General features: G+C 34.2%; 1 protein-coding gene across 1 annotated transcript in view; it reads left to right on the top strand.

Annotated features, from left to right (window-relative positions):
- The window catches only part of SCCRO (defective in cullin neddylation 1 domain containing SCCRO), a 32,700-nt gene extending 16,167 nt beyond the window's left edge, over positions 1-16,533 (top strand). Inside the window, exons 6-7 of the mRNA XM_089248907.1 lie at positions 6,667-6,763; positions 10,731-16,533. Coding sequence (XP_089105033.1) covers positions 6,667-6,763; positions 10,731-10,810 — 177 coding nt within the window. The 3' untranslated portion in view covers positions 10,811-16,533. The remainder of the gene's footprint in view (positions 1-6,666; positions 6,764-10,730) is intronic.
- Positions 16,534-20,777: the final 4,244 nt, after the last annotated feature.

Genomic DNA, 20,777 nt, shown 5'->3' with positions numbered 1-20,777 from the left:
TTTATCAAAATTTTTAGATATAAGCAACATCACTGATCGAATCCATCATCCTAGACTACTACACCAGACATGCACCTCGTCCATATTCCTCTGCGGAACTTCTAATGAATTGGTACATGTTGGAATGTGTGTGTACGTATAGTGAACCTTCAGTGAAGTTTGTTTCTGTGTAATGCTTGTTATGTGTAGTGCCACCATCTGCAATCAATTTTTTAAACCATGAGTTTTTCTCTCAACTCGTAGTGAGTAAAGTGTAATGAATGGATAATCATAATGTTGTAGGCCTGTTGCTCTCTGCGGCAAGACTTTTTAACAGGGAGATTAGCTTTTGCATCATCATCCTAGACCAGGGTTTTCCAACTGGTGGTCCACAGAACCATTCCGCAAGAGCTTTTTTGGGGTTCCGTGGACTCAAAATTGATGGAACCTCAAAAATCCCGGAATCCTGATAGCTTCAAAATTTTTCTTATGACTGTTTTACCTGAAGCAATTTTTTATAAGATGACTTCTTGGGAATTGGTATTCCCGAAACTCAAGGCCTAGATGTGGATTTTATGAGGAGGTCTTCCTCCAAAGATGCAGAACTTTTAAATTGTTTCTTTGCATACTGTGCCCCCCATCTGTCTTTCTTTTGATTGCCAATTGCGCTTCATGATGTCAGATTCTTATCCATTTTCTGAATAGCAAATCCTAAATAGCAATCATAAGACAGGGAAAAGGAAACCACTTCCTAACTTGCCTGAAGTTATTTTTCCTATTCTACAGATTTTTAACCACAAACGGACCCTCATTTATACGACGTTCAAGAGGCCTCCTGAAAACCTGCAAGGGTGAAAATCGTACAACTGAAACTTTGCTGGAAATGACCCTATTCACCTTGTAGACTTCAAAGAAAATTCAATGGTTTTAATTGTATTTTGTTTGTTATAATCATTCTGAGAAAAATTACCCACAACCTTAAATTTTTCAAAATCATTATAAATTAGTTAAATAACTATAATTTGCATTACATCACTGTTGCTTATAAATTTGGAGTATTATATTACTCTCCTAAAGATTTGAAAGAAAAAATTTTTCACTTTTTAAAGAATGATTTTTTGTTTGTTTCATTTTCGATATCTAAGCAAAGCAGATAATGACTTGTTCTCTAACAAACTTGACAAAAGTTCTCTAAAAGGAAAAGAACTGAAATACTGGACATCAGTCTTTCCTAAGACGGCCCTGGACAAGAACCTCCAGAAAATTTCAAAATACTGTCTACTTTCACATGTACCTAAACAAGCACCTGTTCCATAGGGATGATCCCTGATTTTCCCCCGTGCTTGGAATGTCTGTAATCTAGGTCACGTACACACACATCTGTGTGTGGGAGTATTCTGGGAAAATCATTCCCTGAAACAAACAATTCATGTGTTTGTCTCTAGTTTTGCCTATAGTTTATTTTTTGCCTCTCGTAACCAGCTTTCGTAACCAGCTTTCGTTGTTTCATCTCATGAAACTACTTAAAATTCTGTGTGACAATATTTTAACTAATAAACAATAAAAATATATATTAAATCCAACATATATAGGTACTGAAAGGCATATTTATAAGGAAAAAACAGACATTTTATTGTGAATTTTTTTTCCAAATGAAACATGAAATTATACTAAAAAATTATCAAATTTTTAGCATTTTATTGTCATTTCAAAATGATATCAATTTAAATAATGAAATTTTGTATTTACCTGTGAGCTGAAATTCTGTAGCAATTTCACGTATAATAGAAATTATTTTTCTTATTTCTTTGTTTCGATTTTTCCTCACCCGGTTAACAAGATGGTACCGGAGATAAGAAAGAAAACTATAGACTGTGCAGTTTTTAATCAGTTTCCCCGGGCTTTGAATATTTTTTTAGTAGCGCCGTGTGAGGGAGAATAGGCAACTCGACTCGTTCTAGTCAACTCAACTCTCAAGTTGAAGCAACTCGAGCTCGATTTTAGTTTCCCTGTGTTGAGGAGGGCCTTACACTGTCACAAGATCAGGTCGCCTGGTAAAGCCTTCATCTAGGCTGACTTACTCTCCCAAATTATAAGAAACATATAGTTTCCCCTAAAGGGAGGAAGATGTTGATGTTATTAATTTATTATCACATTATTATAACGAGTCGCGGAATGGCAACAGTATGGCATTTGAATGTCGGCTCAGTTGTTATGGCAACATATGTCTCTGCTGGATGTTTATTATTAAAGTGTCAGTTATGTTCTTGTTCATAATCGATGTAGTCACAACACTAAACAATTTGAACCTCAGGAAAAACTCGAGAAACACATTGACATTGAACTGCATGTTTTTTGCACTCCCTCCCCCTGTCAGCAAAATTTTGTCATCAGCTCTGCCCCTCTGAATCCTAACTCATATTTTCATAAAGGGTGGTTGCTGACGTAAGCATTGTCCAAACCCCCCTCCCCCTTGTCATCAAAAGTCAGCAAATCAGGAACCCTCCCCCCCCCCCCCCATCGATGATAACGTAATACTTGAACGGCCCCTTATTAGTTGTCATGATTAAAAAACTGGGTATTTGTGGAATACGACTATGGTAGTCCAGGTCGATAAGATATTTGCGAACTGTGCCACGAGATGCACAGTTATATCGTGTGTTCGATACCCTATTTTGTACTTGCCAGTGCCTTCTCTGAAACAAAAACTATTATAAAAACAGCACCATGATGATCAAACAGGACATTGCTATTGAGGAAAGTCTGCACAATAACATTTGGCATAAAAGCTGTTCGGAATCTGCTGTGAACTGTGTGAGTAAAAGTCCAATTAATCCTATTGTGCAGAAAATGAAGGTGGTGGAGAAAAGAAATGATCAAATGAGCATGTTTTTCATTATTCTGAATCTGTGTATAACTAGGGTGATCAAGTAAAAAAAAAAAAAAAAAAAGACATTTTCATTGATGTAGGGCCTATAGCTCATGTTAAAATAACAAATTCACGATTTAAAAATTTAAAAAAGGTGAGTATTTTTTAGCAAGCTTGACAAAATTAACATTTTTACTAAAGCGATGAAATATGGTCATACTATGTGTAGCTCACAAATATATATATAGACATTTTTTATCTATTACAAGTTTGGATTCTTGTTCTGCAGAGCACATGCCAACTTTTGGTACGCTCTGTATATTGAAGAAATATTCAAAATTAGTTAAGGGTTCCGTGGAAAAGTCTTGTAATCGCCAAGGGTTCCATGTGAGCTTTCACGTTGGAAAACTCTATCCTAGACTTCAATTTGAGCAAAATTTCCAAAAAATGTAAATAGTTCATTTACAATTTATCATATTTACCAATAGAAAAGCTGGGGATTGCACATAATCACCAGTAAATGTGAAAAACAAAATTTATTGAACTTACAAAAGTGGTTGGCAACTATGCATAATAACAATCAGATTTATTGAATTTCCGTCATAGTGGTTCAGTTTTAATTGGGAAAAAGTATTGTGGGGGTTTTTTTTGGAAGAAAAGTGGTGCCATCTGCTGTGAAAATTGGGGAAATGACTTAATCAAGGGTGTACAAGCAGGCATCCTCCTTTCTCAGTTTTAAAATCTGGTAACCTTGGCAAAAAGTGACATCCTCAGGTGAGTTGCCATCTGGTGGCAAGTATGAGCAATTGTGAGCTTTGGCCTAAGGCCCCTTTCACACGGAGCGGATGCGGAAGCGGGTCCGCATACCCTTTCACACGAGCACTGAAGATGCGGGTGTTTCGCCCGCATCTTTAGGTTGAAATTCGTGCATAAAAACTATTTTTTCGCAATTTTTGTAACTGTTTTTCTCCTTCACCCCTGATTCAGTGCCCATATGCAGCCTAGAGGTATTCTTTGGTGGTTTAGTCTAGAGCCACATAGAATATGGGAATAAAGATGTCTTCATTCCGATCCTCACAAGTAGTCGATGGGAGAAAATGTCTTTAAATATTTTCAAAAGATTTTGAAAACAAATCTGTCTTTCCGGAAAAATATGAAAGAAAAATTCCAAAAACATCCAATGTTCGAAAAATCCAATCCAAAAACATCAAAAACTAATATGTTCCTAAAAAAAAAATTCAGGAGATATCAAAGAATTTGCAAGTAGAAAAAAAGGGGAGGGGTGGGGACGTTCAAAATGTCTGTGCTTAGAAATATTCACATCACAATTCTGTCTTAGGCCGGGATTACAGTATAAAAGTTTTATAAAAGTTAGTTTATAAAACTTGAAAAATGCAACCGATAGGCCGATCAGTTAAGTTCGCTCGAATGTAACAGATGTGTTTATTGATTACATTTTTCAAGTTTTATAGTGTAATATCAGCATTAGGCCGGGATTACACTATAAAAGTTTTGTAAAAGCTCTTTGATAAAACGTGAAAAATTCAACCAATATTATCTTATTGGTTGAATTTTTTGAATGCAAAATGTGTGTGCGTGTGTGTGCACCGGTTGCATTTTCTGGAATGCAACCGATGCGCCTATTGGTTGAATTTTTCAACTTTCATAAAAGTTCTTTTATAAAACTTTATAGTATAATCCCGGCCGGATTACACTATAAAAATTTTATAACAATTATTTAAAAAAAAGCAACTAATAAATTTATCGGTTGCACTAGAGCAAATGCAACCGATAAATTTATTAGTTGCTTTTTTCAAGTTTTATAAAATAACTTTCATAAACCTTTTATAGTGAAATCCCATCCTTAGATTAGTCACTTCTGAAATATAAAATTTCATTTTTTAAGTTTATAGACTGAATATCGTGTAAAATAAACTTGTAGGTATGGGGGGAACCACCAAAAATATTCAAGTCTTCAAACGACTTAATCCGGCCCTGAGTGAACACCGTACGTGGATAACGTTGTTTAATAAAAGTATTTTTTTTAAAGTTTAAAAAAATTAACAGATTAAAAATTTAAAAAAATAACAAATATTTAAAATAATATTTCAGATATTTTTAAATAATTTTAAAAATTTAAAAAGAAAAAAATTAAAATTTTTAAATTAAATTTGAAAGTTATTAAAGTATGTAGTCAATTAAATATTCGTAATGAACAGAACGGCTTATCATTTTTGTTCCGTCAGTGGCCCTTGTTGGCAGGTTTTATTGTATAAAATTGTAAAGTATGGACAAAAGGCAGTTAAAGTTGCTATATCTCAATCTCAGAACGAAACAAAGGGATAGACGTATGTAGGTACATTATATTAATGAGCAGGGACCATCATATGGTGTTTTATGATGGTCATTTTATCATTATGGCAAATAATTAAAAAAAAATCCGTGAAAAATCACCTTCAAAAAGTACCCAAAGATGCGGACGAATTCGCTCCGCATCCGCATCGTCTGAATAGCTCCGAATAAACCTATTGTCAAAACTTCTATGTGCGGATGCGGAGCCCGCACTTAGGTTTTGACACATGCGGACGACGTCCGGACCCGCATGAACATTTCCTAGGTGCGGAGATTTTTCGGCTCGTCTGAAAGGCGCAGTATATTCCAATTGTTAAAACTTCTTCCGGACCCGCATCTGCATCCGCGTCCGCATCCGCTCCGTGTGAAAGGGGCCTAACCCTTCATGTGCAATCCCGTTCTGTGCACACGAGCTCTTAGGAAAGATCAAAATTTTTTGCCTCTGTAACAGATTTTCTTTATTTCAAGCGAGCACAACTTCGGTCTATCACCATGGGCAATTTACTATTCAGTGAGTTGTGCTGGAAGTGTGAGAGTGCACTAAACAATCTGAGTGCATGTATAGTGTCATTTGACTTTCAGTGCTGTTATCTATATTTCAGAAGTGAAGTGTAATGATTGAATATTTGTGCCATTGTAGGCCTTGCTCTGTGGCGAGACCTTTTAACACTGAGATAGACTCGCACTCACTCCTTGAAGTTGGGAACTGCAAAAAACTAACTTCAGCCAACCACCACTAAGGCTACTGTGGGGTTCAAATCTAGATCCATGTGATGCGAGTCTGTCACTATGACCACTTGACCACCACAGTGGCACCTTTGTAGTCCAGGGTGCTCACCCAGCAAGTGAGAGAACATGGGTTTGATACCTCGCAAGGGCAGTTGAATTTTCTCTTTCCTTAATTCATCTTCGCATCAGTCAGCTGTTCGAAACCTTCATGTGAACAGCGAAGAGTGGCATCATCCTCTGAGGTAGTGTATTGCCTACCTCTGCAAAACCTGTAGCAAATTCCATTTCAGGGATGGAAAATGTGTCTGTACAGTTAACACTCTATTTAATGACCACTCCATGGGAAAGTAAGTTCTTGGAATAGACTTTTTAGAAACCTCTCTCTAAAATCTTCTGAGAAAAACTAAATTGATTCTACTAACTTTACTTCACCCCCTCAAAAATATCTTGATCACATTTATTTGAATACGAATTAATGTATAAATAATTAAAATATGAATTTTACTATCTGTTATTTAAAAACATTACATCATGCAAGTAAAAATATCATAATATTTAAAATTGTTTGAAATATCAAAAGTATCTGAATTAATGATTTTAAAAAAGAAACATGATTTAAATTGAGATACCTTGATATTACAAAAAAAAGTGTTTGAAAATTTTTATTTGTTTTTAATGATTTTTGTAAGTTCAAGATTATATAATGAGTTGCCATTTTTCCCTACTCTTTATTTCAGGAACATCACAAGAGGTCCATCCCCAAAGACACGTGGAACTTATTATTGGATTTCTGCAATATGATTTCCGACGACATGAGCAATTATGACGAAGAAGGTATGTGTGTTGTGTCGAGTCACTATTTTTATGTGTGAATTCATTGTATGAACTGTTATACAAAAACAGTATGTGGGTAATATGAACAGAATCATTTTTCACCAACTCACACTATCTGAGACCCGGAAAAAAAGTATTAATTTCTACGTTTCTTTAAATTTTTCTTTATTTCATGATTCATGCAGGAAGTCGTCATATTGATTAACTTAGACACGGTTTGTATGTCCCTCAAAGAAAGAGGGAGATATCACGTGATCCAAACAGCCTCATTGAAGAAAACCTGGGCAGCGCCGGGTATTGCAGCTAGTCACTCATATAACTGTTTAAATAAACACTGTTTTAAATTTTTTAGTTTGTTGTAAATGTTATTTCTACTTCACATCGTATTTTTCATGTATGACTATAAAGCAGGTACTGTATTTAGGACAGTGCTTGTCCAAAACCGTGCAGAATCTGTCCAAACACTTTTCTTTAAAAAATTTGTTATATTGAAGGTACCAAATATGCATAGTCACAGTTATAATCATTGCATTATTGGAAAGTCAACATAAATATTTTTTATTAGATAGCAATATATCTGAATATATAGGTGTGTAGTGTTTATTTGATGCAAATTGTGCTATTTTGATTTTTCAAACTTTTTTCCTTTAAATTTTCAAGTGAACTTTCTATTTTACATTCTCAATTTTCAAAAACGAATTATAAATAAAGGAAAATATCCAAAGAAAATGAGGCCACAGGTGAAATTGTGTTAACAGAACACAATTTCACAAACACTGATTACACCTACATGATGATGAAAGACTTCAAGACCCAAAATTTTTGTTAAATTTAAATTGTTGCTCTTTTGAGGCTAGAAGCTAATATTTCACCAAATAAATTCAAGCTATATTTACAATTCTATCACATGGGGGACAGCAATAAGAAAAGCACTGGAAGAAGGCTTATCAAAAGACTTTAACACGTTTTTTTATTTTTGTGCCCCCAAGTTATGAATTAATTGAAAGAATGTTTTCAAATTTTGTTATCTTAGAAATCATCTTGGCACAGATACAGCAGCTAAATTAGTTATGTGTTATCAAATGTTAAAAAGTGCAGCTGCACTTGATTATTAGTGTTCTATTATTGTGTAAGTTTAATTTTATTCTGAAGTCATATCTATTGCTTTTTTCTAATTTTCATGTGACAAATTTCTATCCTATTCTTGTATCTTTCATGTTTCCATAAATCTAATATTTAAACTCAAGACAGTTCAGTTTTCAATTGTTTGATAACCTGATATCAGTCATATAACCCTTTGCACATACTGTTTTGAATTTCTAAATTTTATTATATTTAATGTAATTTTAATAATATAATATAATTTATATAAAGTTATAATTTATATAAGATTATAGAAGTTACCTCTTCATCAAATTGCACAGTTTTTCACTTATAGTTATAAATAGGAGGTTTCGGACAGTATGATAAAAACCTTGCCTACCCTGGTTTAAATTACATTTTATGCTTATTTCAACTTCCTAGTTTTACTTTTTTTTTTAATTCTTAATCAATTTTTTTATGCAGCAGTTTTATGTTATAAGTTTTTTTAATGCATCTCAGCAATATTCTTATATGTTACTGCAATTCAAATGTCATATTTATATGATGATACATTATGAACAAATCCATGCTATATTTTTATCACAATTCTATCAATAGCCATAATACAAACATATCATTTTTTATCCATTTCACATCCTTAAAATCCCTTTAATCATATAATTTGTGCCCTACCATTAACGAAGCATAATATTTATTGTTCCAAACAGTTTTCAAGAATATGCAATGAATTTGAAGGCAAGTAAAGAGTTTTGACCACGTTTTTCACAAAACGCCCCATTGTGCGACAGTTGGAATTGTCTGGCATGAGGTCCTGTTTTTTTTTTTTTAAGGTTTTCAACATTTTTTGATTTTATATTTTTCTGCTAATCGTTAGGGGTTGTGGCTCATTTAACCAATCCCCCTTCCTATTTGACACTTTTTTTTCTTCATTTGATTCATCAGTATTTGTTTTGATAAAGTTTTAGACTACCATCAGAATTTTCTACAGTAGAACCTCTCAATAAAGGACTCCCTTAGAACCAAAATCTTGGTTTGCTAATGGGGAGTCTCTTTTAATATTTTATAAAATACATTGAAGCCTGTTTGAATACAAGGACTTACAAGGATGTTTGATGGTCTCCTGTTTGTCAAATAGACTCCAACTGAGAAAGCTTGTACCAATACATTGAGGCTTGTTGATGTAATTGAAAAAAATGTCTACTAATGCTGTGTCCATTATGAGGTGCTACTGTTCCACTTAAAATAGTAAGGAGGCAAAATCCTTACAATTTACTTTCATTTATGAAAAATAATCCTTATTTTGTTTCTCTGTAAGGTTTATATGGAATTTGTATTCAAGCTAAAGTCTCCATAATTTTTATTCTTCTGAGTTGGCAGCTATGGAATATAATTCCTCTAGTTACATTAGCATTTAACTAGCTTGCTAGATTTAAAGTTGTTTACACGAGATTGGAATAGGGGGCAACTTGCTGAATTGGATAGAATCGTGGTTAAGAGATAGGTCACAACGAGTTATGGTGAACGGGGAATTCTCTGGTTGGACAGACGTCACAAGTGGAGTTCCTCAGGGAAGTGTCCTTGGCCCCATACTTTTTTCACTTTTTATCGATAAACTCGATCAGGGTATCGATGGAATTACTAGCAAATTCGCAGATGATGTGAAGCTAATGGGGGTAATCGGGAATGAAAGCGATAGGGAGTTGCTCCAGACCAACTTAAACAAGATTGCAGCATGGGCAAATGAATGGAGCATGACGTTTAGCGTAGATAAGTGCATGGTCGCTCATTTTGGTTCGAACAACCCACGGTTCTCTTACGAGTTGAATGGTGTCACTATCCCGGATGCAACTAGAGTCACCGATTTGGGAATTCTCATTGACGAGCGACTTAAGTTTTCTGAACATTGTTCAGCGGTTGTCAAAAAATCGAATAGAATGCTTGGTCTCATTTTCAAAAAGGTCTCTTCGCGTTCTCCTAAAGTCATTCTTCCGCTTTTTCGAGGCTTAGTTCGTCCTGGACTGGAGTATGCTGTAAGGTTTTGGAGACCATACCTACAGAGGGACATAGACTTGGTTGAAGGGGTGCAGAGAAGAGCTACGCGTGTCCTTATTGGCACACAGGGCTTGAGTTATGAAGAAAGACTTCATTTTTTGAATATGTTTACATTGGATGAACGCAGGTGTCGAGGAGATATGATCGAAGTGTTCAAAATTTTCAATGGGATGGATAGGATGGACCATGAACTTTTAGTACACCGCCAATCGACTGCTTTTACAAGGGGACACCAGTATCGATTGGTGAGGGACAATGCAAGGTTATGGTGTCGCAGGGAATTTTTCTCCAATAGGGTTGTTAATAAATGGAATAGCTTACCCCCGGAGGTAGTAAATTGTAACACAATTGACACGTTTAAAAAGAAATACGATAAACATGTTGGGGTAAATCGGGAAGCTATCCATTCTTAGAATAAGACAACCATAAGTATTCTTTATGGGCATTGTATAATATTTTATCATGTGTATATATTGTTTGTAATTTGTGTTAATTGCATTTTTAATTGGGTTGCTGTATTTTTGAAACATATGACAACCATATTTTTATGGGCATCTTTTTATCAGCCACCTCGTTGGGCATTTTGCCTGTTGTGGTGTTGTATTTGTATTTGTATTTGTATTTGTATTTGTATTTGAAAGCTTTCAATGAAAGCACTTAATAATGTTGGAGAATCTGATCTACTCAGGTTGTCTAGGTGCGAAAAAATCAGCAATACAATATTGATGTATCAAGTTTGTTGGTGATTATATTTCTTTGTAATATTTCTGAATTTTGTTGTCATGAACATAGTGTGAAATCTATGTTTCAGGTGCATGGCCAGTTTTGATAGATGACTTTGTGGAATGGGCAAGACCGATTGTCAATGCTGGTCGTAGTACACAGGTCTGATGTACGCTTTATTTTTTGTTGAGCCTTGACTGTTTTTCTTTTGGAGGAGATCATTGTGCTTGACAGTGACCTTGGAGTGCATCATCGGTTGAAAGAACTTTGTTAATGAAAATTTATCGCTGTTATAAATCTGTGTAAAAAAAAGAGGAATTCCACTGTAAATATTACATCTTGTACATCCTTTGTAGAAAAGAAAAGTCATTTGGTGAGTAATTGTATTTTGTTAATAATTTGAAATGTGTAATAGGTTTTTTTTTCTTTTCAAATTTATTTCAATCACAGCATTTGGTTGGACAATTCAAGCAGGTTTTTTTCCTTCAGTTACTTTTGTTCAAACATGAAAAAATGTAGTGTCGTTTTTTTAAAATTTGAATTTAGCCATTGGGTGCACAAATTTGGGTCTATTATAAAATCTTATCGAGCAATTCAAAAGATATATATTTCATTATTTAAAAATATTATATAGGACATCATGTGTATGAATTTTAATGTTAATTATATGCAGCAAATAATTCAGCCTAAATGATAACAAATATGGCAAAATTAATTTTTTTCAAGTTTTTCATTCATGTAGGGAAATAATCTTGCCTATCCTACTAAAGTACACCTGGTAGAAATGACATGTAAGTTTGTACACCCATGGCATAATTGAAAAGAACTGGTGTTATGCTGAAATGATTTGTTTTATGCCTTTATTCACAGAATCGATAACAATGTATGCATATTGTTTGTGAGAGATTTTTGTTGCTGTTCATGTTTTCAATCTTTGAGCAATAATTTATTTGCATGCTTTTTGGAATTACATGCATTTCGAAACAATAGTGTATCACTTGTGAATTGCAGATATTTGAAGTCGTAAAATCACAGATATTTTGATTTTTTTAAAAAAAATTTTCAAATGATTATCGACAAAGAAAGAAACATTCGAAAACATTATCCAGCCTATCGTTTCTTTCTGAGAATTGTTGCATAGAAAAAAAAAAGAAGAAAAAAAACAGTGCTGTAAGATCTAAATTTTCATTCAACTGGCTTTATGAGAGTTTCTTGGGAAACATGATAGGTGAACTTCAAGTAAAAATTTGTTTGTTCTAGTCAACTGAATTGTGATTATCAGTTAAAAATCAAGCTTCACCTATCAAGCTGTTAAAAACTTTTTTTAGTTAATTCATACCAAATGGCTGTATCTGAAAGCTTATTTTTTTTCTCACTCACTGTCTTGTTGACGTTTCGGGCCTTTATTCAAAGAAAACTTTAAAAATATGCTGTTTCTAATTTGAAATATTTTTAAGGAAAGATAGGTTATAATTCCAGCATCTGCATCAATTCAATAGCATAATGCGAGAATTTTGCTAATTTAATGTTGAGAGGTTGAAAAAAAATTTTTTTTTTTTTTTGATGCACTGTATTTCTTTAAGTTCTGCAGGTGCATAAGCAGAACAGTGGGAATAAGCATCTAGCTGTATTTCTGAGATTAACATTGTTGGCCAAGCAATATGGTAATATAACCACTCTGACTTATGAACAGGTTCCATTCTAAGAAAATGTTTTATTCACAAACTCAGTGGTGTACTTTTATTTGGTAAAGACCCATGTTCTGCAATTACCTGGGTTCTGGGATCCAAAAGAAGTGGATATTTTGTGCATACCCTGTATTCCTAGGTTCTGGTAGCTCTGTGCCATTAAAAATGCAAGACCTTGAAACATTTTCAGAATTTTGCTTATTCAAAATGTCCCTCTGTATTAGTATGAAATTTTAATCACTTTACAATTTTTTTTAACCCTAGATTCATAAACATGCATGGGAGATACACTATTCATAAACATTCGTCTCTCAGACAAACATATTATATTGATGATTTTTGTTTTATAGAATACAAGGGGCAATAAAACACACTTTAAATCTGAAAAGTTGTTCATTAATCATTAATTTTCTGAAATGAAAATGAACACAATAGTTATTCTGAGCAATCGACACATAATAAACCGCGGTGATCTATACACATGAATTTTTTACAAAAAAACATAGTTACATCGTATACAAAAAAAGTCAACAAACAAATAATATTTCATATATACCTGGAATAACACTCAACTTCACGAAGAAATTACGAGTTCAAATAATCACACCCGTTCTACAATCGCAATACTTCATAAACATTCGTCTATAGGATGACCTACTCATTGTAATTCCATTAACATAAGTGCACTCTGACATGCGACAAGAGCAATACTAGTTATTGAACGATGTAGGAAAGTGCTTAGAAGTTCATCTTTTTATCTCTCACTTTGAAAGTTACAAGTGTTTATGTATTTTACGCAGTCTGTGAGACGAATGTTTGTGAATCTAGAGTTAAATCAGTAACTTTTTTTTTTCTGGGGTGGAATCCAGAACTGCTATAAATTTCTGCCAGATATTCTGGATGGTGTTGTGACTCTGTTCTTCACTGCCAATTAAAATTTTGAACCAATAATCTGCTGGTTCCAGTTATGACAGTTTTTAATAAAAAATCTAACAATTTGAGCCAACCATAATATATCTTTGCTGTGCTCTGCTTTTAATTGCCCAACAGCATGTCAGTATAAAAATTCTCCTTACTTCCTGCTCCCCAATATCAAAATTTTGTGCACAATACATTTAAATTTAAGTATTGGTGTAACACCTTTTTGAAAAGTCTGGCAGATATACATCAGTCTGATGCAAGACTAATTTTTTTTCATTAAATAATGTTCATTGAAAAATTTAAGGTTTTTCACTTTTTTGTCTGTACAACTTCTTTTTGGCTCTGATGCAAATAGAACATTTGGAATTTCTTTGTTACTTTCAAGAAGAGGAGCTTGCTATCAAAAATCTTCAAGGGACTCAAACACTCACTAACTAGCATATTTTACACCATTTATGCATTTGCCCAATTGTTTTATCCAACAGAATTTGATGTTGACTCTCTGCAGGGCTTGTTAAATCCCATGTGCCAGATTTGCTATGACGACCAGAAAATCAACAATGGCACCTAAATTTGTCTATATGTAATTATTAAATTAGAGTCCGAAAACAACACAGAACTTTTGAAGGTATAAATACCATCATAGAAAACAGTCAGAAAGTCAAAAAAGTAGAAAAAAAATGCTTGGCTCCTAAAAAATTTGACAGGTCCCTAATTTTTGTTTCTGATTTGTCAAGCCCTGCTCTCTGTTCAACTGACATTTTGCAACAAGGATCAAATTAGTACTGATATATATTAAATTGCAACAATGATGACCACCTTGAAATTGTAGATTGTCAGCAGTAAACCATGCTTTATGTCTCAATGCACTAAGGTATTGAGTTTTAAGACAAAATAAAAATAAAAATTGCTACAGAACCTGGGCACAATGTGTAAATATACATACAGGGTGATTCTAAGTTTGTGGGACAAACTTTAAGAGCTGATATGGAACACATAAACAAGCTTTTTTTAGTCATAGAATGTGCAGTGGAATCACAATAGTAAAGGCGGTAGAGGGTATTTTTAGAGAGTGCACAAAAGCTCTTCATTAAAAACTAAAATATTTTTTTAACAGATTTGCTGTGACGTGTTATCAACCATTCAAGGGTTCTTATGCACCTTTGGATTCTATTGGCGTTTACTTTTTATTGCTGCAGGGACCATCAAGATTATGTTGCACCAAACAATGATCAAGTTGTAGAATTTGCATTACTCAAGTTGCACCATTAGAAGACCTACCACATTACAGTACCCTGCACCCTGGGATGGTTGATGCACTTATTGCAGTAAATCCGTCGTAAAAATATGAATTTGCTTTTGGTGAAGTGCATTCCCTAAAAACACCCTCTACTGCCATTAGCTATTGCAATTCGATCAAACATTCTATGACCAAAAATGCTTGTTTATGAGTGTTATATCATCTCTTAGAGGTTGTCTCATGATTTAGAATCACCCTGTATAATATGATGTATATTGCATATATGGTACATTTTTTAAATTTGGTTATTGAATGTCTTCATTCTGCAGTTGGCTGAGTTTTGGGACATGAGACAGGCTCTTGCTAGAAGACTTCAGCCATATAGCACCAAAATGAATCTTGGATGTGCCAAGTACAGTAAAAGTCTGTTAGAACGAGAGCTCACAATCACTGGAAAAATTGTCATTATCACAGACCTGATTTTTGCTCTATCAAGTATAAAATTGCAGAACATTTTTGCCTCATCCTCATTGTAATCTTCTTAGGCAGGGTGCACACTGTACCTTTGCAACAAGCAATATGATCCTTGACATGAACGAAATCAACACATATTTGTTAAAAACATGAAATCAATACCAGTTTAATTTTTTTAACCAATCCGTGTCACGATCATATCTGAACAGTGTGCATCCTGCTTTATAGATAATTTTGTCCTGATATTAGTGAATGAACAGAACTCTAAGTAGGAAAATCAATTTTTCGTCTTGTGTCACAGCACTGGTGACTTCAAGACATTTTTTTCACCAAATTGTTTGTACCCTCAAAGAGATTTAGCTACTGACAATTAAAACTTGCTCTCATTTTTCCACCAATCTGGAAATTCTTTTGGCACCATTTCTTCAGCTATTTGGAAACAACTTTGTTCGTTATAGTGAACCCTGGTTATGACAGTGTTGTCTTAGTCATAGGAAGGGGTGGTAGTCAAATTGAATTGTCACATAACCTGTATTTATAGGAACAAATATTTTGTATAATAGGAAGAGAGGTTAGAAAGCATGTGACTTTTCTTTGCCCATCCTTTGTTAAAAGTACCTCAGAGTAATGTTTACATTAATTTTAGTAATGTTTAATATAGCAAAATTTGTTTATAGGCCTTATTTGTTGTATTAGACTTTTACTGTGCTTGGTTTTGTAACTCAGAAAGTTCATAATTCAAACATAAGTCAAAGAATATCTTTACTGTATTTTTGTGATAATCTTTTCCTTTTTCAAAGAAAATAGTGCATAATTATATGATTTACATCCTTTATTGCTGCTGGTGGGGTTTTTACCTTCTTTCATGACTTCTAGAGCAAAAGCTGCTGAAGAATCAGCAGCATAATGTGATATGTTCTGTTTCAGTGTAGGTTATGCATCTCCATTGTACATAAATTGAATTGTAGTTTTACAGTTTCATTATTTCAAATATGTAATAAATAACGCATCAATGCTGGATTCATTAACATTTTTCATGCTTGATATGGATCAGGTAGTGCTTATGGAGTGGCCGTTTCTAAAGGGGAAATGAATAAGCTTTGTAATAGATTTAATATAAGTATGTTGCAAAATTTAATTGTGAAAATGTTTGATCTGGTGGATAATTCATTTGGTATGGTTTTACTCTTTTATTTTTTCAAATTTCATTCACTATATCAACTTTTCCGCATTTGATTTAATGGTTATAGTAGTTTGGTAGAAGTTGTCAATATTTATTATCCCGTCCAGATAGGTCTTGTAGTTGCATTGATTTTTAACTTTTTAAGAGTATGTTCGAGAAAGAAGAAAATAATATTGTTCCTTATCTATGTATACATATATATGTATCTCTAGTTCAAGAAACAGTGTCAGTAGATGAGAATGGTACAGCCACAATGCTTTTGGAAAGTGATTTGAAACCAGATTTTGAATTGTATAAATTTTTCTCTCGGAAGAAATCCTTCATCGAACACATTTTTTTTTTTCATCCTTGTTATATTGCGTAAATAAAAAAAAAATATTTTGAAGTATTTGCCTGGTTAATATGAACTATTATGCAAGGGAAAAACCTATTTTGTACCAGTTTTGAGCTCTCGAGTATTACATGTTTTTTGTTTTGTTTCTGCTGGAAAATTGGTTCTTTATTTCCTTGCCATTTTTTTCCCGAGACGCAATGAGGTAGCCTGGAAATTATAAAATGTCCCTGTTACAGTAAATGTGGATAAATTGTTAATTACATTTATAGTTACTAATTGTTTTAATATTGTCTCGGTGCGTATGATAAAGTTCACTGCATTTTTTACTTTTATCAGTGATTATGCAAAGAGAATAACCAATTTGATATATTTGTTGCTTTTATCCATAGGCAGAGGTAGATTTAAAAGGCTGGGAGGGGGGCATCATGATGATGTCAATTCATGTGTTTGCATATTATTGTCAAAGCCTGAAGTGCAGCCAATTCACAAATTGGCAGATAGCTTTGGCCAAAGTTTGATTTGCAGAAATAATTCTGGCTTTGGCCGGCCAATTCCCGAAGTGATTGGGGAGTCCTGATCAATGTCTGATGTGCTCATGTAAGATGGTCCGGTATGCCTCAAATTTGGCTTTTTTCTATTGCTAACATGTGATGTATCACTGTATTTGTATTCAGATAGCAATTGTTTCGTCACTTTCCCCAACAAATTCAATTGTTGCATTCTGCAGTCTTGTTCGTTGAAATTTTGGTAGGTAGCAAAATTTAGTCTTTCTCCTTTCAGTTTATAAGGAAACAACAGAGTCATTGTAATAAATAAAAAAAAAACAAAAAAAAAACCCCACAGTATAGCGTGCTGGTAAAATATTATTTATGAATTTCCCATCGTGAAATTTTAAAGTTACTTTTAACGTTTTGCCATCTGAGCACAGATATATAGTAGCTGTATTGGATTAGCTCCTTGTGATGAGAGAAAAAATTTGGGTTGGAAGAAAAAAAAACCAATTTACGATATAATTTTTCTGTCAAATTTTAAAATGAAAATGATTACCACATTGTGACTGCAATATGATAGATTTCCATAGCTAACATGGACATAGTTATCATACAACAAATAGCGATTACCCCGAATCATACCTTTTTTCAGACTTTAGCCAAGGATCTTCCACCACATTGCGAACTGGCTGGTCAAAGCCTGAAAATTGGATATTGGCTGGGTCAATTTACAACAAAATTGGCCAAATCGCAAACTGGTTGATTTTGGGCTTTGGCGGTAGCATACACATTAACATTAGATCAGTCAACTTCATTGACACCTGGGGTATTATCTACTTCCTGTACTGCCTATTTTCTTACCCTATTATATAATTTCCAAATGGCAGTAAAATCATACTGCAATTCATCTGTTGGAACAAATCTCCTGACTTTTTCAGAATCCTAAAGCCACATGTTTTCTTTTCAATGCATTTTGAAGAATTCGTTGCATCTTTTTTTTAATCATTGTCTGATTTCATAGATCTTCTGATCATAACTTGATAGAACACACACAGATAGATACAGCCGTGGTGATGGTTGAGCGGTCATAGTGATGGACTTGTGTTGTGCAAGGACCCATGTTTGGACCCCACTGCTGCCACAGTGGTGGTCAGCTAAAGTTGGTTTCCGGTGGGTTCCCAATTTCGAGGCATGAATATAAGCTGATCTCCCTGTTGAAAAAAAAAACTTGCTACAGAAAACAACAGGCTTGCAATGGTACAAATATTTCAATTACACTTCACTCAAAATTTAAAATATAGATGGCAACACTGAAAAATCAGTCAACACTAGATATGCACTCAGATTCAGAATGCACACTTTTTTCTAGCTTCTGCCAAGAAGCTGGCTGCAAGAGATCTCAGCAATGGGATAGGTGCAGTGGCAGAGTCTTTGTGTTCATTCATTCGGGGATGGATATGGTTTCGATTATCAATGAATTTTGTTATTAAAACCAAATTTCATTAGTTCAAGTTTAGGTAATGTTATACTATAACAAGTTATTTAAGATCCTCAAAATGTTTCACATTTCCGATCCAACTCAACGTTTGGTATTTTAATGTAAAAACAATTTTTTCTCCATCCCCACTCTTTTTGTTGAAAAAGTACAGGGGATTCTTCCAAATATTGCAATTCTTGAAGGAAGTTCTTGGTAACTAGGCTGGGAATATTCTTTTTCCTGGGAAAAGAGTTTATTTAGTAAGTTTGATTTACATAGGGGGCTACTAAACATCCTCTTTTTTTTTTCTTTTTTTTTTTGCCATTTCAACGCTGCTCATAAGTTAATGAAAAATTTTCTTTATATTGTCCCCATTTTTATATTTCCAGAATTGTTTTTCTTATTTCTTTGTCCCAAAGAAAAAAATTGCACCAAGAAACAGTGTGTCTTCTAAAGTCGTCAATTGTTAACACTTCCTTCAAAAAATTTTAAGGATTTTAAATTTTAAACACGGAAGTGGAGATATGAATAGTTAAACTGTGTAAAGAATTCATGGGGCACTCTTTGTATCTCGTTGTCGGTGTGTGTGTGTTTACCCTCTCTCCACACATATCGTCCAAACACCATAGGAATTCTCAGAAAAACTCAAATTACTTCAAAGCATGGCAGATGCTATTTTAGCGATTACTGTATAATATATCTAACTTCGTTATAGTAAAATGAGAAAAAGACGGTCCAATAACAGCTCTGGAAGAAGAAAGCCAGGCCATCGATCTTAACCCCTTTATGTTCACGGACGAAATATTTTGTCAAACAGCCAGTGAAATAAATTCTATCCAGTTTTCTGTGTTTTCTTTCCTCACCATCACGGAGCTTCATTGTAACCCTATGAAACAAACTTGTTTTTTCCTCACATATAATGTATCTTTCTATTATATACATGCAAGAGTGAAAGACAACATGTAGAATGGGGGGGGGGGTGAAAATAGACTCTAAACAAATCCCTCTCTGAAATAAGCCAAAACAAAGGTGAGTTATTCGATAACTTTTTGGCGACTCTCAGAAGTCAGATTAAAGTATGCGGTTACTGCGCTGCTTAGAGATAGAATCGTTGTCGGAATCTGAGATCGGAATAGTAATGCAGAGCTCTTTAAGCACAGTTCTCTATGTAGTTTGTAGGACAGCAGACAAAGCCACACGAGTGTGCAGTCCTGCTCTTACCTGCTGAGGTACATGCAGTTAAAAAAAACCTATCAGAATTTCGCAAGATCATAAAAGCTATGAACGCAAATATTGTGGGCTTGAGCATCCGTTAAGAAAGGAATCTTGTCCTGCATGGAAGCTGTAAGGAAATGTGCTATCTAGTTGTAAGAGTGTTAAGAGATGTAGGTGACTGCAGATGCTCGTACTTTTGCAGTGTTTTGTTTTTTATTCCTGTTTTTTCAGTTAACAACTCAAGTGATATTGGAGTTGATACTAGCAACAGGATCGTTACTGTTCTGTGTAGTGACTTTACATTAGAGGAGAATAAGAAATCAATTTTAATCTTTTGCGACTTTTCATGGGGCGTGATGATGTCAATACATATCAATACGGTCGATCAAAATACACAGTGTATTGTGATCGACCGTACAAATCGTTGATGCAGGAGGAGGTGGTTGCAACCTTTCATGTTCCCACATATCTCCACCGCAGTGTCTTACAACACAAACAGAAATCAAATTTCTCTATCAGAGTCTTATTACTGAGAAAATTTCAAATTTGTTCATTTTTGCCGCACCACAGTCATTTTTTGCCCACAATAGTTTATTCAAACGAAACTTACTAAAGCCAATTACAACTGAGATTTAGAGCACAGTCCTCAGTAGTGTTAAAACCAGGGCTGCTGTGGATACTCGAGCACTCATGGTAACATCTGACATAGGTCTCAGTACTTCAGAAATTGAAATTTCCTATACAGTCGAATCCCGTTATAACGAACTCCAAAAGACCGGAGAAATCACTTCGTTAAAACGAAATTTCGTTACAAAGAAATTCCAGGCTTTTGCATTGTCGCTATGCAAACGTATCTGGCGGATTAGAAAAGTGTTCGTTAAAACGGGATCCGACTGTATATAAAGCTCAAAACGAGCGAGCACTCACTGATTCCAAGCAACGCCTCCGCCAGTCCTGTTAAACTCAACATGTTCGTATATATATTTAGGCACCTTATATATAATAAGACGACTTCATACACGTATTATATGTGTATTAAGGAGTTCTAATATATAAGCTGTTAGCTGATCATTTATATACAGCACACATCTACTCTAAATATATAAAATCAC

Source organism: Pholcus phalangioides, unplaced genomic scaffold (genome assembly GCF_987345545.1).
Source record: "Pholcus phalangioides strain wild (caught in Gottingen) unplaced genomic scaffold, Ppha-v1.0 ptg000021l_1, whole genome shotgun sequence".
Taxonomy (NCBI): domain Eukaryota; kingdom Metazoa; phylum Arthropoda; class Arachnida; order Araneae; family Pholcidae; genus Pholcus; species Pholcus phalangioides.
The sequence above is the reverse complement of the archived record's forward strand: the minus strand, read 5'-3'. Positions and strand labels throughout refer to the sequence as shown.